The 16870-nt window shown below is 35.3% G+C and overlaps 3 protein-coding genes across 3 annotated transcripts; all 3 read left to right on the top strand.

Moving 5' to 3' along the window:
* Nucleotides 1–1164: 1164 nt before the first annotated feature.
* On the top strand, nucleotides 1165–7010 carry LOC102616493 (uncharacterized). The gene is made up of 12 exons (XM_006476005.4): nucleotides 1165–1405; nucleotides 1521–1648; nucleotides 1770–1832; nucleotides 2247–2368; nucleotides 2736–2851; nucleotides 2953–3760; nucleotides 4171–4893; nucleotides 4977–5198; nucleotides 5281–5376; nucleotides 5463–5657; nucleotides 5816–5929; nucleotides 6466–7010. Exons 1-12 carry the CDS (start codon nucleotides 1308–1310, stop codon nucleotides 6724–6726), a joined length of 2946 nt encoding a protein of 981 aa, XP_006476068.1. The 5' UTR covers nucleotides 1165–1307; the 3' UTR covers nucleotides 6727–7010.
* Nucleotides 7011–7294: 284 nt separating this feature from the next.
* Nucleotides 7295–8738, top strand: LOC102616782 (U-box domain-containing protein 26). The gene has a single exon (XM_006476006.4). It carries the CDS (start codon nucleotides 7595–7597, stop codon nucleotides 8579–8581), a length of 987 nt encoding a protein of 328 aa, XP_006476069.1. The 5' UTR covers nucleotides 7295–7594; the 3' UTR covers nucleotides 8582–8738.
* Nucleotides 8739–13157: 4419 nt separating this feature from the next.
* LOC102613738 (L-gulonolactone oxidase 3) lies at nucleotides 13158–16380 on the top strand. The gene is made up of 3 exons (XM_006476073.3): nucleotides 13158–14049; nucleotides 14705–14960; nucleotides 15497–16380. Exons 1-3 carry the CDS (start codon nucleotides 13369–13371, stop codon nucleotides 16315–16317), a joined length of 1758 nt encoding a protein of 585 aa, XP_006476136.1. The 5' UTR covers nucleotides 13158–13368; the 3' UTR covers nucleotides 16318–16380.
* Nucleotides 16381–16870: the final 490 nt, after the last annotated feature.

Here is a 16870-nt window from a genome sequence, read left to right as displayed (position 1 = left end):
TATTTAATAATCTCCCTCCGTTAAAAATAACTATAATTAAATTTATTAATTTTGTAATTTTGCTTGAATAATTAGGCTTAATTTTGGTGTTCAATCACTTTCCACAAAAAGCAAAATTAGCCAAGATTGTAATGATGAGGCGACATAAAATTTGTACCAAAAAAGCAAACGCCACGTTTTGACTCAATTTACAATTGTTGGGAATTATACTCATACTGATTTGGTCAAATTTCGTCATTAGTGTACAAATGTGTCATTGGATGGCACTAATGTTGCCACTTCTACTGATGATGAGTTTATTTATTTTCCTTTATATACAACGCAATCTATGAAAGATACGTTTTATAATTGATAATGACTGATGAAATAATGTTGACGTTTAATGAAAATACGTGGGACAATTTATACTTTTCTTATATAGGTATTCAAAAAAAGTATAATTTTTTTTTTCCTTATAATTGGAAAAAGTATTAGGGAATGGTAATTGTGTAACAGTTATGCAATTATCACAATTAATTGTATATGCTTTTGTTATTTTCTTTCTGTTATGTATAGTTTTCTGATTTTGTTATGAACGGTGAAATAATACAATAACTTATTTTGTAAAAAGCAAAAATTCAAAAAGAACGCTACACTCATAAAGAATGCTACATTTATAAAAGAATATAAAATGCTACATATAAAGAATGTTGCATTCATGAAAATATATAAATTAGGTGGTAGGATAGACAGCACGAACACGAGTTTCATACAAAAATATGTTAGGTTACCATATTATCATAGTATGAATAAACTAATGTTGGGCTCACTTTTTTTTTTAGGTATAAAAGTCTAAATATATGTGTGTGTGCGCGTCTTTTTTTTGTAAAATAATAACTCAAAAATCTTAAATTTTTCCATAAAAAGGAAAAAGAGCCCAAAAAACGAATTCTTAACATTACAAAAAAAAAAGTTTCCTTTGTAAGCCCAAATGAATAAATTCTCAAGAATCATTAGCAAAATTCAAATTATTTAACAAACTAACAATAGCTTGTATTCAGTTGCGTTGCAGAAACTTGGACCATAAGTGATGTTTATCAAAACATAAGGGGAGGTTATTATAATATCTCAGAAGTTGAATTAATTTTTTTTAAAGTTTTAATTATTATTAATTTTTTAACCAGAAGCCGGCTTTGATGTAAAGGAAACACAGTTCACTCACAGGTTCTTCTTACAGATTCAAATAATAACAAACTAAACACCTCGTGTTCTCAGATCCGTCTCTCGTCACTGGAGACGCAGAGAGAGATTAGCAATTGCCATCAAACATGGCGATTAGGTTCATAATTTTAACTCTACTATTTTTATCATCATGTACAATCCCTAGCTTATCGCTTTACGAAGATCAAGTCGGTCTCATGGATTGGTAAGCTATCAATTCTTCTCCGTTTATTTATTAAATTTATTCAACGATTGCGTATAACGATGAAACGTTGACGTTTTGATTTGTTCTTTGTTTTTTTCAATAATAATCAATTTAGGCATCAACAGTACATCGGAAAAGTGAAGCACGCTGTGTTTCACACACAAAAGACCGGAAGAAAGCGTGTGGTTGTGTCCACTGAAGAGAACGTTATAGCGTCGCTCGATCTTCGCCATGGAGAAATTTGTTAGTTTATTTTCCTCCTCTGATTGTATTTGAGTTAATTGGTGATGCGTGAATGGAGTTGTAACCGAGGTGTTTTTTGAGTTTTAACAATAACGAAATTGGATTGGCTGGTGCTGTGCAGTTTGGAGACATGTTCTTGGGATCAATGATGTTGTTGACGGAATTGATATCGCATTGGGTAAATGTGAGTAATGGCACGTGGAATTATTGCTTTTATCATGTGCTTAAAATAAATCTATGTTTGCTACTCTTGTTTTATGGTAATTAACTGTCGATACAATTTGATTTTTGTGCTCATAGTTAGTCGGTTAATGCCGGATTTCTTTTAATGACAACATAAGGCATTATCCGCGTAATAGTAAATGTTTTTGTTCTTTTTCGAATGACAATGATACTGAAATTGCCGTCTTGTGCCCATTTATTTTACTCGGTTACATAGTACAAACATAATCATATGTAATTGGCCTTTTTAACCTTTTTGAATTTCGTTAGCCTTGAATATGTACATATATTTTTCCCTTTTTGGCATTAAGTAGAGAAGGGGCCAGTCGAGATATATTGATGAAGTATTCTTGAATGTTTCTTTCAATTCTTTCAGATGTCATCACACTTTCATCGGATGGAAGTACTTTAAGAGCATGGAATCTTCCTGATGGGCAGATGGTGTGGGAATCTTTTCTTCGGGGTTCAAAGCACTCAAAGCCGTTGTTATTGGTGCCAGTGAGTAATAACATCTAGTGACATGTTACATTAACTGGAATATTCTACATTGAACACCTTTCAAATTTCTGCTTGTGGTTTTGTTTTTAACCTCTCTCTCTCTCTCTCTTTTTAAAGAAAAAATTCCAAACTTGAATTGAAATCATTTTTTCATTTACAAAATTACATACTATCCACATCACAGAAAGCTCTTATATTGGACTGGTCTTGCTTCACCTTTCATATTATCTTGATTTCCTCCCTTTTTGAAATTCCCTTTCATTCTCTTGAATCTTCCTCAGGGTAATTTACACAGCTCTGTGACTTTTATAGCAATTCATGCCAATTTTTGACTAAATATGTGGTTAACTGAAGCTGCATTATGCAGACAAATTTGAAAGTTGACAAGGACAGTCTGATCCTTGTTTCCAGTAAAGGGTGTCTCCATGCTGTTTCAAGCATTGATGGTGAAATTCTTTGGACCAGGGATTTTGCAGCTGAAAGGTTTGTCTAATTTGGAATATTGTCTATCAAAAATTTATTTTCTAGTCAAACTTTCTTAACATCGGAGAGCTATTGATACATTGTGGTCTCTCTTTTTGCAGTGTAGAGGTTCAGCAGGTAATTCAGCTTGATGAAAGTGATCAAATATATGTGGTAGGATATGCTGGTTCTTCTCAGTTTCATGCATATCAAATCAATGCTATGAATGGGGAGTTGCTGAATCATGAAACTGCTGCCTTTTCTGGTGGTTTTGTCGGAGATGTTGCATTAGTTTCAAGTGACACACTTGTGACTCTAGATACCACGCGGTCAATTTTGGTAACAGTAAGCTTTAAGAATAGGAAAATTGCCTTTCAAGAAACACACTTATCAAACCTTGGTGAGGATTCTTCGGGGATGGTGGAGATATTACCTTCATCACTGACAGGAATGTTTACTGTAAAGATCAATAACTACAAACTATTTATAAGACTGACCAGTGAAGACAAGTTGGAAGTTGTGCATAAAGTTGATCATGAAACAGTTGTTAGTGATGCTCTTGTATTCTCTGAGGGTAAAGAAGCATTTGCTGTGGTTGAACATGGAGGCAGTAAGGTTGACATTACAGTGAAGCCTGGTCAGGACTGGAACAATAATTTGGTTCAAGAAAGCATTGAAATGGATCACCAAAGAGGGCTTGTCCATAAGGTCTTCATAAACAATTACCTCAGGACAGACAGGTCTCATGGATTTAGGGCTTTGATTGTCATGGAAGATCATTCACTTTTGCTGGTGCAACAAGGTAAGATTGTCTGGAATAGGGAAGATGCTCTTGCCTCAATAATAGATGTGACAACATCAGAGCTCCCCGTGGAGAAGGAAGGTGTATCAGTTGCGAAAGTGGAGCATAGCCTCTTTGAATGGCTTAAGGTATGAGTTTCTGGAAATGGTAAATTGAGATCATGTTGGTAAAGGAAGCACCGATTACATTTACTCTAAATAAATTGTTAATTAATAGTTTTCATATCTGATCTTTAATTTGTTCAGTCAATTCAAAGATAAGTACACCATTTCCGTGCCATCACATAATTTATTGTAGTATGGAGCAGACAAAATTCTTACTACAATATGTGTCTTCTTGGTAAAGCATAAACTGGTTGGAAGAGTGGCTTTGCAGTATCATTGTCTTCAAATATAATACACTTACTGCTGTCATGCTTCAGTCCAATTTTCAAATATAATACATTTACTGCTGTCATGCTTCAGTCCAATTGAACATGCATATCTTTGACTTGATTTCCTTCTGCATTTGGATTTTGACATTCTTCTGTCGTTCTAAGGGACACATGCTGAAGCTTAAGGGGACCTTAATGCTTGCAAGCCCTGAGGATGTGGCAGCCATACAAGCTATTAGGTTGAAAAGTTCTGAGAAGAGCAAAATGACCCGAGACCACAATGGTTTTAGAAAGTTGCTGATAGTGCTCACTAAAGCTAGGAAAATTTTTGCCTTACACAGTGGAGATGGACGGGTTGTTTGGTCTCTCTTGTTGCATAAGTCAGAAGCATGTGATTCTCCAACTGAGCTGAATCTGTATCAGTGGCAGACACCTCATCATCATGCAATGGATGAGAATCCATCTGTTCTTGTCGTTGGCCGCTGCGGAGTTAGTTCAAAAGCACCAGCTATACTTTCTTTTGTTGATACTTACACTGGAAAGGAGCTTAATTCATTCGATCTTGTTCATTCGGCAGTACAAGTTATGCCACTGCCGTTCACAGATTCAACTGAACAGCGTCTACACCTACTGGTGGATGATGACAGGCGGATTCATTTATACCCGAAAACATCTGAAGCCATAAGTATTTTTCAGCAAGAGTTTTCAAATATATACTGGTACTCTGTTGAGGCTGATAATGGCATTATCAAAGGGCATGCAGTAAAGAGTAAATGCGCTGGTGAGGTTTTGGATGATTTCTGCTTTGAAACCAGGGTTTTGTGGTCAATTATATTTCCAATGGAGTCAGAAAAGATCATTGCAGCTGTTTCAAGAAAGCAGAATGAGGTATATTGTCTAAAACTGTTTTATTTGTTTTAAGGTTTTCTTGTCAAATGTGCAAATGCCAACGCCATTTTCGTGTTCTCCAGGTTGTACATACTCAAGCAAAGGTTACATCAGAGCAGGATGTAATGTATAAATATATATCGAAAAACTTGCTTTTCGTAGCAACTGTTGCTCCAAAAGCCAGTGGTCATATTGGATCTGCTGATCCAGACGAGGCATGGCTGGTTGTATATCTTATAGATACTATAACTGGTCGAATATTGCACCGTATGACTCATCATGGGGCACAGGGTCCTGTCCATGCTGTGAGTTCGCTGCCTGTTTTCTGATTTACCTGTTCATATGTATACGATTTATTGGTTCAATTGTTTTTTCTTTGGGGTGTAGGTTTTGAGTGAAAACTGGGTTGTGTACCACTACTTCAATCTTAGAGCCCACAGATATGAGATGTCAGTCACTGAGATTTATGACCAGTCTAGGGCGGTATGCCTATGAACTTTAATCTTATAGCATTTTTGTTATCTTTGATTGTATGAATTCATCTTTTTTTTAACTGAGTATTCTCACAGGAAAACAAAGATGTTTTGAAGCTTGTTCTTGGGAAGCATAATCTTACTGCACCTGTTTCTTCATATTCACGACCAGAGATTACTACTAAGTCTCAGACTTACTTTTTCACCCATTCAGTGAAAGCAGTTGCAGTAACATCAACTGCCAAGGGTATAACCTCAAAGCAGCTTCTCATTGGTACAATTGGTGATCAGGTTAGTTAAGTTTTTTAGCAAAACCAGATTTTTCTGTGTTGTTGGTTTTTTTTGTTTTTTCAATACATAATTAGACTTTTTTGCTGTTATTTTGTTTTGCAAAGATTGATAGATATATTTGAAATGATGCTCCGTTTCTTTTCTGAACTATCTTATAGGTTCTGGCACTTGATAAGCGTTTCCTGGATCCTCGCCGATCAATTAACCCTACTCAAGCTGAGAAAGAAGAAGGAATTATACCTCTTGCAGATTCATTGCCAATCATTCCTCAGGTCAGTTGCCATATTGTTCTACCCCATCAACTATCAAGCTCTTTGAGATTATTGATTCAATATTCTTTTCTGAAGCAGTTATGACAGTTAATACACTGCTGCTTTAATGAACTGTGGTATGCTATGTTTACCAATTCTTGAACCTTGCGATGCATTTGCAAGCTGTGGGGAGTGTTTAATTGGAGCTTACGATTGGCTGTGTTACTTTTGAGTTTGTCATCCTGCTCGTCATATTTTTTTGCTTCAGCATGTTATTTTGTTAGGAAAATACCCAATTAGGTTAGTAATTATTCTTCATTGAGAGTATGGTACATTGGGGGTGTGTGCACCAATCCAATGGAATCAAATCATATGTATGAAAATGTACCACATACCAAGCGGTTGTCCGTGCATCAAGTGTAGGGAAGTTTTTGAAGTTTGGTTTTTGCTTGCAAGGATATGCTAATTTTGCTTCTTATAACATGATTCTGCACATGCTGATTGGTACAACAAAACACTGATTGTTAATCCATATTGATTCATAATTGCTGCTGCAGTCTTATGTCACACATTCCCTCAAGGTGGAAGGTCTTCGAGGCATACTGACGGTGCCTGCCAAGCTGGAATCAACCACGCTCGTTTTTGCATATGGTGTGGATCTCTTCTACACTCGACTAGCCCCCTCAAGAACCTATGATTCACTCACAGAGGATTTTAGTTATGCCCTACTTCTCCTTACAATAGTTGCACTTGTTGCGGCGATCTTTGTGACATGGGTTTTGTCCGAGAAGAAAGAGCTTCGCGAGAAATGGAGGTGAGATAGTTTCAATTGTAGCAACTACTAGCAAACCTTGTACCCTAACTTTTTTATTTTTTTGGGGCATACGTTGGTCTTTAATTGATTTAGATCAGATGATTTACTCCTGACTTGTAAGTTATCTTAAACTGTAGCAATTTTACTCGAAAAGGCAATTTTTTTGGTCACAAGCTTCGGAATGGAATATTTAAATCCAGAGGTCTTTTCCTCAATCTTTTGTAAATCTGGCTTTGCAAAGACTAAAAGCAGTATTTATTTTAGATCCGCCAGTTCCTACTTGTTAAAGCAATGGTTTGAATTTGATGATGCTGTTAATTCGGCTAACAATGCTATCATTCTAGCCATTACCAATGAGTCGAAAATAATTAAGAGCCTTATGAATTCAATGAAAAGTTAAAAACTGAAGCAGAGGATTATGTATACAGACAGCCAAACATGACAACTAAAATGAGCTGCTGCCTCAAAAGCGAGTATCAATCAATCAATCTTCCCGACTGCGACACTGGGCCACCGGCCATGTAAGTCTAATGCCATTCTGGAGTAACAGTTACAGTGTCACGGCGGGTAAATTTTACTCGGTGGCCAGCCTATAATCGCCTCTCCATCATTATCAACTTGGTACAGCAGGAGGAGGAATGCAGGATGGGACATCATGTTTCATTGATTGAAAATGAAACCCATTTAAATTATTATTGTAACGAACAACTGCTGCAGTGGCAGTAGTACTGTCTCACTGAAGGACCCTGCAGTCACCAGCATCTTCAGAGTCACGAGCACCCCATACGCATAACCTTAACCTACCTTCAAACGCACAATATCCTCCTCCTCCTCAGATTTCACCTCCATAATTTTAATGATCTGGCAAGCAAATGAAAAGTCACCACCCGAAGCTCAAAACCCAGCCACGTCCCCTTTTCTCTTGTGGCTTCTTTTGCCACTGCACTCAATCCGTACTCAGCCCGACCAACTCACACTCCCCTCCTCTCCCTCTCACTCCCGAAGAACCCCCGCCTCCGCCTCCGCCTCCTCCTCCACCTCCACCGCCACCACATCAACCAGAATCCTCGTCTTCGTCTTCGTCCACCTCCCAAAGCTTCACCCAATGGAAATTCCCTCTCCCAACTTCCCCACTCCACCCACGGTTCCGAACCGACCCGAAACCCGAACCTGACCTCCCGCCTAAACCTTTACCACCTCCCATTCCCTTCACCAGCCTCCAAGAGCTCTTCCACCTAGCCGAGCTCCAGCTCAGCTCCGGCTCAGACTCCGACCGGCTCGCCGCCCTATATTTACTCGAACGCTCGCTCTTACCCAACCCGCCGTCGGATCAAGCTTGCCAGCCAGAGCTGATGCGCGGTGTGGTTGGTAATCTGAAAAACAAAGCGGGGGCAAAACCGGCGACGAAAATTCTACTAGCGCTATGCTTGGCGGAGAGCAACCGCCGCGTTGCGGTGGAGGCGGGGGCCGTTGGGGCGGTTATTGAGGTGGTGGCGGAGCTGGACGGGGCCGCGGGGGAGAGAGCGTTGGCGGCGCTTGAGCTGATGTGCACGGTGGCTGAAGGGGCGGAGGAGACGCGTGCGCATGCGCTCGCGGTTCCCGTGATGGTCACGATGATGGGGCAGATGGCGGGGAGGGGGAAGGAGTATGCGATTAGCGTTCTTGCCGTGATTTACGGCGGAGGCGATCAACTAGTGGTGGCAGCACCGCCGGAGGAGGTGGCACGTGCAGTTGAGCTGGCGTTGCAAGGGAATTGTACTCCTCGAGGGAGGAGGAAAGGGACCCAGTTACTGAAGTCGCTTAAGGAGTACGGACAACCAGATACGACACAGGATGAGATGAACGGCTGTGATTCGTAGTTGATGATTAATGACCGTATATTATTGTGTGGGCTCTTATAAATTATCAAAATTAAGACAATGTTATGTTATTATTTATGTTTTTATGTTGATAAACTTATTATTACTTTTTGAAAAATTATCATTTATATATTTTAAATTTACTCTATTAAACAAATATTACAATAATACATTAACTTAATAAGAATTTCAAGTAAAATAAAGTATAACTCCAAACAACAGAAAAAAGAATTCCTATAAACTAAATTAATCTGGACATTTTATAAATATTGTCACTATCTCATGAAAGAAGTTTATGTTTGTTTCAATTTCACATAAGTGAAATGACATAATAGTGTAAAAACGACATGTCGTTTTTATAGTTATTTATAGGACGACATGTTGTTTTTATGCAGACAATATATTATTTTTTATAGAAGTTTTTTCTATCTTAAAAAAATAAAATTATCCTTATGATGTCACTACTTACAAATGGTAGCTGACGAATTAGTGGTCGGTAAGTAATTTTTGTCAACTTAAGTGAATGATTAATATACTCTTAAAATATTATAATATTTTTAATAATAAAATAATTTATGGTATACGAATAATAATTTCTATTACTTTTTAGTACATGCTTCATAATTATCACCATTAAATCAAAAAAAAAAAAGCAAATTATTGCTCTAGGTCCAATTTACAAGAAAAAAGATTATTAATGTATCAAAGTCACCAATGACATTTAAATTTGAAAATTGAAAGGAGTGGGTCTGAACTCTGAAGAAACTGTCGTTGCGTAACAGACTCACCTGTGGTGGGGTTCGACATTCGCAGGGCAAATCGTTGTAGCCTTGTAGGATTTCGGTGACTGCCTGAGCCTGACTGGAGACGCCTGATGGGCCCGAGAAGAAGATGATGATTCATAATCGGCCGAATTAATAAGGAGAGAAGTGCTTTCCACACCCATTTAAAATTCTTATAAGACCTCACCTTTGTAATCATAATTCTATTGCTAGAGAAATTACACAAACGGAATGAATAAGAATTTTTTTAATATAATAAGATAAATATGAGTTTAATTAAATTAAAAAAAAATTATACTTGCAAATCATCAATCCTCTTATCTTATTATAAAAAATTAATATTTAATTAAATTTTATTATAATCTTTCGTGTTTTCCTGTAACCTTTTTTTTTTAATAATCAAAATAGGAGTTTTAAATAAGTGTTAGAAGCTTTACTCTTACAAAAAAAAAAAAAAAAAAGTGAGATGGACCATACGATGAAGTGATGAGACCCAATTGCATTATTTTTGTTGGTCCACTTGCAGCTAACAGACAGGGGCAGTTCAATCAAATTTAGGCGGGCCTTAGGGCAAATTATTTTAGGTTAAACCTTCTTAAAAATTTGGTGAAAAATATATGTATTAATTTCATAATAAATTTTTAATTTTAAATAATTTTTTCTAACTTTTTTATATGTATAACTTTTATATTATGAATTTCACTAATATATCTTAATCGATACTATAGTTAATCTGTTTAATTTTTTTTTTGAAATAGAGTATTTAAAACTCCATCATGTTAAAAAATTAAGAGATAACAACCTACGAATACTTGATTTTTTTAAAATAAGAATAAATTAAACAATTGACGGAGAAAAATAAACCCTAAAATTAACCTTGACTTTAATTACCACCAATCATGAACAGTAGAGAAATAATTTTTTTTTTTGCTGGTAAGTAGTAAGTAGAGAAAACCATTAATGTAGATCCCCCCGCCCGCCCGCCCCCCCCAAAAGCACAAAAAAGCGTTGAACGTGTATGGTGCTTTTGTTTTTGGAGTAAACTTATTAACGAATAAGTTAGAGGTTCAAAAGAAATATATAAAGTTTTAATTGTAACGTATTAATTTACAGTAGATAGAGATTTTGTGGGATCAAGAATATTAATTTTAACTTTAATTTGAGATATTTTTGGAGTAAAACAATGAATTATAATGTTAAATAGGTATTTTTGTAGGAAATGGGTAGTTCATTTAGGGAAAAATAGTTGTAATGCAATAATACAATAAATGAATATAAAATAATAATTGAGTTGACTCTAAATTTAAGAATTCATTTTCATTGTTTTAATTTTAAAAAAATGAGTTTATCATACATTAGGGACATTCATCAGTAGCGGGGCCTTAGACAACCATTTAAGCTGCCTAGGAGAAAATAGCAACTCTTGCTAATAATGATAAATATTTGATACATTTTATAAATATTATCTTAATCTTAATCATCTAAATTTAGGAATTCATTTTCATTGTTTTAATTTTTAAAAAATGAGTTTATCGTACATTAGGGATATTCATTAGTAGCGGGGCCCTAGAAAACCATTTAAATTGCCTAGGAGAAAAGAAAATAACTACTCTTGCTAATAATGATAAACATTTGATACATTTTATAAATATCATCTTAATCTTAATCATTTTTACAAGAAAAATAATTTGATTATCCAATAAATGAGAATCACCACACCAAAATTTAGATGAAAATATTAAAATAATTTGGTTATATTGACCTAAAAACATTTTTAACTTTGTGTCTAGGGGTGTCAAAAAAGCCCACCCGGACCGGACCCGGCCCGGACCCGGCCAATCCGGTCCGGGCAAAACCCGGACCGCATGCATATAAAAACCGGATCCGGGTTTGAAATTCTCAAACCCGGACATTTCCGGGCCCGGGTCCGGGTTCAACACAAAAAACCCGGAACCCGGACCGGACCCGGTTTTTTAATAAATTTAAAAAATAAATATATTATATATAAATATATAATTATGAATTTATGATATGTTAGATGTTATTTAAATTTATTGTGTTGTTGAATTTAATTTATTTATTTTATATATAGATTGAATGAGTTTAAGTTAGAAATTAGATGAATTTAGGTATTAGAAAGTAGATTGAAATAATTTTTATTTATCATTTGTGCAAAATTTGCATTGTTAATGTGTTATATGTTTGTATTTGACTATTTTCTTTTTTAAAGTTTGAGATTGAATGAGTTTATTTGATTATTTTCTTTTTTAAAATTTACATTGTTAGAGAAATGAAAAAAAAAATTAAAGAAAAAAATTGAAAAAAAATTGAAGTTATCACATGCGGGTTTTAAAAACCCGGATCAAAACCCGGACCCGGAAGGTGCCGGGCTCAAGCCCGGACCGCACCCGGAAAAACCGGGTTTTAACCCGGGTCCGGGCTTGCATTTCTCTCATCCGGTCCGGTCCCGGGCAACACCAAAACCCGGACCGGACCCGGATTTTGCCAAGTCTATTTGTGTCGCGCCGTGCTTAATAACAAGCTTGTTGGACCGCTTCAAAATTTACAAAATATTATTGCTTGATTATAATATCATTAATAAGTTTGTTATGTTATTCATACATTATTTTATTTGTTTAATTAAAGATTTTAATGTCATTCCAAAATTTTAAAATTTTTTTATTGGTTTTTGAAATTTAACTTCTTAAAAAAAATATAAATAAATCACGTGAATTCTATCGTGTATTTAATTCAACCAATGATAATATGTCACATCAATTTATATAATATTATTTGTATCATTACTCTTGTCCATATTATAGTGCTTCAAATAAATTATCTACTAAGAATAAAATGTTATTTCTATGTATGATAATTTCTCAATGTATTATGTTTTTGGGTCATTTTCATTGATTCTTGCATGCATCAGGCATAATCCATCATATTCAATAACAATATCTGCTCAAAGCAACACGGACCTCGTCTTGAGCCTATGCTGTGCTCCGACCTTTCAAATGTGTTATCATTTAAAATTTATTTAATTTTTCTTAACATTTTAAAAATCGAATGGCAGGATCGAAAACTTCTTTGTTGTTTAATGTCATTTTTGTTTTTGTATAATATAAATTGTAACTTTTTTTTTTAATTATTGGTGAAAGCATCACATTAACATATTGGTATTGAAAAGGTCTCATGTGGCATCATAATGGCCACTCAATTACATTATTCTAAAATTAATGATCTATAAATATGTAAGTGGTGGAATGTAATTTGGTAACATTACGTGCTAACACATGGTGGTAATGTTGTCACCTAGAACTTTTTGTATTTCTGTATGGTAAGGATCTAATGAGTCTTTTTCGGAGGCACCGACGACAGCAGAAAATCCAAATAAAATCATAGAAAATTCAAATTATAAAGAACAATAACTATATATATGTTTGTGTATAATCTGCCATTTAATACAAAAATTTTGATTACAGAAATTGCTTTTGCGTATCTCTGCTGTTATTATGTTATGTTAATTGATTGAAAGTCAAATAAAGAACTCTTTTGACAATGAATTGGTATAATTAGCTGGCTTGATTATATTGAGAATCATGATATATTAGAGATATTGATACCATTAGCTGGCTTCGTTTTGCAGATCTCTGAAATTTTGGTTCAAATCTTTTTTATCGCCGCCCCAACATTAAAAACAAGAGTTGCATGTAATTCTCGAAACCCACCACTCGTTTCGGCCACTTATTTGATTTTGTATAAGTAAATCTTTTACAATGTGAACAAACATTCACTAAAAATCAACAATCATGACACATAACTATCATAAATAAATAAATAAATAATATTATTGTCGTTCGCAAGGCCCCCAATAGCTTGTTCTAGAGTTCAAAGCAACTCTCATTTTTGGCTTCAAAGCATTGCTGCCTTCACACATGGTCTCATAAATTTCCATTCATCTAACTCAACAACCAACACGTACAGTCCAAAGCAAAAGATATCTAGATGAATTATTTCTGGAACCTCATAGGCGTCGTGCACGTAGTGATCACATGGGGCTCACTATCAACGATCGAGGCCATGCCGCCGCCCCCGCCGGTTCAATGCAACCAAACCGGCGGCTGCATCCTTAAAAACGCGTACGGTGCATGGGGTGACAGAAAAGATTGCCATGTTTCAAATGTAACGTACCCAACAACCGAAGAGGAGCTCCGTTTGGCCGTGGCGCATGCAAATAAAAACAAGCTTAAGGTCAAAACAGTAAGCAAATTCTCGCACACAATACCAAAACTGGCCTGCCCTTGTTCGCAGTCACAAAGCACGTTACTCATAAGCACAGCTAAGCTTGATTCCAATATTGACATCGATGTAGCCAATTTGACCGTGACTGCAGACGCCGGCGTGCCGTTGCGGCAATTGATTGATAGAGTGGAAGAAGAGAATTTAAGCATAGTGGCAGCGCCGTACTGGGAAGGTGTGAGCGTTGGAGGAGTGATAAGTACGGGGGCACATGGAAGCTCGTGGTGGGGAAAAGGAGGGGCTGTTCATGATCACGTTATTGGGCTGAGTCTTGTTGTTCCGGCGAAAGAAAGCGAAGGGTATGCCAAGATTATCAGAATTGAAGCTAACGATCCTCTTCTTGATGCAGCAAAAGTTTCGTTGGGGTTGTTAGGTGTCATCTCTGAGGTCAGTTATTATTTTTTTTTTTACAAATTTTTTGTTGTGTTATGTTTTGGATTTGACGATGATACTATAATATACTGTTTTTATGGATTGTATAGATAATTATAGTTGCTTTATAAAGGGATAAATTATCATTTAATGAATTAATTTTTTTATACAATATTGTCCTATATTTTTTAAATAATGTTAAAATATTTTGTCCGTCCTTCTACCATTTAAATGTTATTTTTAAAAATAAAAAAACAGTGAGCAATGATCAAAATGTTTATCATTCCTCATTGAATGTTAGGCTTTTTATTTTTATTTTTTTCCACTTAAAAAAGTAACTAATAATAGGAGTATCCCTACCTTCCAAATTATGTTTAAAATATGGGGAGTAAATAATCAAAATGAGGCATAACCCGGCAAAAGGATAATTAATTACCATTCTAAAAGTGGAATCAACCAATGTCCACAATTACAAATATACTTTTTTCTTTTCTTTTTCTTTTTTTTTTTTGAAAGTCAATGTCATGTGTTCAAAGTTTGCTTTTTAAAAAACACACCTTTGCTTCCAAGTTAAAAAAAAAAAAAAAAAGGAATCAATGAACATGGTTATGATTAATACTGCCTAGTGGATTTATTGATTGAATAAATATGCATGTGAAACAAATTACAGGTAAAGCTCTCACTGGAACCGGGATTCAAAAGAAGCATAACATTTAATTTCACAGATGATGCTCACATTGAAGATATATTCATGGACCATGCAAAGAAACATGAATTTGGGGACATCACGTGGTACCCATCTAGACGTACAGCTGTTTACAGATATGACGACAGAGTTACTTTAAATACACGTGGTGATGGAGTAAATGACTTCATTGGCTTTCAAGACACTTCTATTTTGATCTCCAAATCAACTAGGGCTGCAGGTAAGTTCCAGTATTCATCTTCTGTTTAATATCTTACAGTGTACAAGAGAGTCTGATGGTCTAAATTGAACCATTCAATTTAGTTACCCTATGATTAGTCGCTTTTTAAATATATATGTAAGCTTCAAATTTTATCAAATGAGCACATATATAGATGATATGGAACGTCTGTCACAAGTAATAGCTTATCTTACATGAGATTGTCTCAATAATACTACCTAATCAAGTCAACCCATGTGACCTAAAATTCTTTTTTCTTAGTTTCATGATTGATCTATTTCTAAAGTGCATGTATAAGTGTCCAAATTTTATTGAATAGGTGCACAGATAATAATGTGGTGCACCTATTTTATGTTTAAATTAATATTAAAATTTTTCCTTTGTATGTATGTTTTATAATTTAGATTTAAGGATAGATCAATTTGGCTATTTATAAGGGACCTACATTTTAAAATGTGTGAATGTACTGGAGAACTCTTAATTAAAGTTGATATATAGTGTATGTGCTGGCTGTTAATTTGATCATGAAAATGCAGAGAAAGCATTGGAGACAGCCAAAAATGCAAATGGCAAGTGCACACTAGCAGCTACGGTTCTGGGGTTCAAGAAACTAATAGCAAATGGATTCAAGAACAATGCTCTAATCTTCACAGGCTATCCTATAGTGGGTCGCCAAGGAAAATTGCAAACTTCAGGTGCTTGTTTATACTCAAGAAGAGTTGACACCTCTTGTGCGTGGGATCCCAGAATCAATGGCCTCTTCTTTTACGAAACAACTGCAATATTTCCTGCTAACAAGTTTAAAGATTTCATCAGAGACGTAAAGAAGCTGAGAGACCTTAAACCGGAAAATTTTTGCGGGGTTGATAGTTACAATGGGTTCTTGATACGTTTCATCAAAGCTTCAAGTGCATATCTAGGGCAATCTGAGGATTCAATAGTTGTTGATTATAACTATTATCGGGCCGATGACGCTTCAACCCCAAGATTGAATCAAGATGTGTGGGAAGAAGTTGAGCAAATGGCATTCTTCAAGTATGGGGCAAGGCCACATTGGGCTAAGAATAGGAAATTGGCATTCCTGAATGTGCAGCAAAAGTATGCAAACTTTAGCAGGTTTCTTGCTGCGAAGAATCAAATGGATCCACAAAATATGTTCTCCAGCGAATGGTCTGATGAGATATTGTTTGGAACCGAAGCTGCTAAATTCGATGGATGTGCCTTGGAGGGGCAGTGTATTTGTTCAGAAGATAGACATTGTAGCCCAAGCAAAGGGTACTTTTGCAAGCCTGGTTTGGTCTATACTGAGGCCAGAGTCTGCAGGTTTTCACAATCCCCAATGACTAGTATTGTTTGATAAATATGCAGATTTGACGTGGTTACTTTTATTATTTGACATGATAAAAAGTTTCATCTATCATATGTCGTTTGTTTATTTTATTTCTTTGAAAAAAGTTAAAAAAAAAAAGAAAAGAAAAGTCAGTTAAATCAACGCAACAAGAAAAATCATAGTTCTTTTTATGTAGTAAAAGATTCATCTTACATTACTTCGAAATCTTTAATTATAAACATATCTAATCGTCTTAATATATCAATATATATATATATATAATAAAGATATGAATGAAACGCATTATTTGTTTTGTTGTCGGAATAATATCAACATATGTCAACATAGCTTATGCTTACTGAAAGAGAAAGAACAGAAATGTTTATAATTTATAATAATAAATCAATTGTTCATCAGTCATCACTGATCTGAGATGACCCATACACATCGATCAACAGTTATCCACAAAAAAACAAATTTTCACGTCATCTCTGGAACATGATTTGGGGAAATGATTTTAGCCATTCACGAAATTTTTGCTCTTATTACGTATTTCAGTTGATTTCAGATGTTACAACAA

Source organism: Citrus sinensis, chromosome 1, assembly GCF_022201045.2.
Source record: "Citrus sinensis cultivar Valencia sweet orange chromosome 1, DVS_A1.0, whole genome shotgun sequence".
Classification (NCBI taxonomy): Eukaryota; Viridiplantae; Streptophyta; class Magnoliopsida; order Sapindales; family Rutaceae; genus Citrus; species Citrus sinensis.
Note: the sequence above shows the minus strand (reverse complement) of the source record. Positions and strands in the feature narration are given on the sequence as shown.

Bases quoted from the DNA above. Each gene is read 5' to 3' on its own strand.
- LOC102616493 (XM_006476005.4), top strand. From the start codon at position 1,308: ATGGCGATTAGGTTCATAATTTTAACTCTACTATTTTTATCATCATGT. The intron at 3,761-4,170 runs GTATGAGTTTCT...TGTCGTTCTAAG, and splicing joins GCCTCTTTGAATGGCTTAAG to GGACACATGCTGAAGCTTAA. The intron at 4,894-4,976 runs GTATATTGTCTA...CGTGTTCTCCAG, and splicing joins TTTCAAGAAAGCAGAATGAG to GTTGTACATACTCAAGCAAA.
- LOC102616782 (XM_006476006.4), top strand. From the start codon at position 7,595: ATGAAAAGTCACCACCCGAAGCTCAAAACCCAGCCACGTCCCCTTTTC.
- LOC102613738 (XM_006476073.3), top strand. From the start codon at position 13,369: ATGAATTATTTCTGGAACCTCATAGGCGTCGTGCACGTAGTGATCACA. The intron at 14,050-14,704 runs GTCAGTTATTAT...AACAAATTACAG, and splicing joins TGTTAGGTGTCATCTCTGAG to GTAAAGCTCTCACTGGAACC. The intron at 14,961-15,496 runs GTAAGTTCCAGT...ATGAAAATGCAG, and splicing joins CAAATCAACTAGGGCTGCAG to AGAAAGCATTGGAGACAGCC.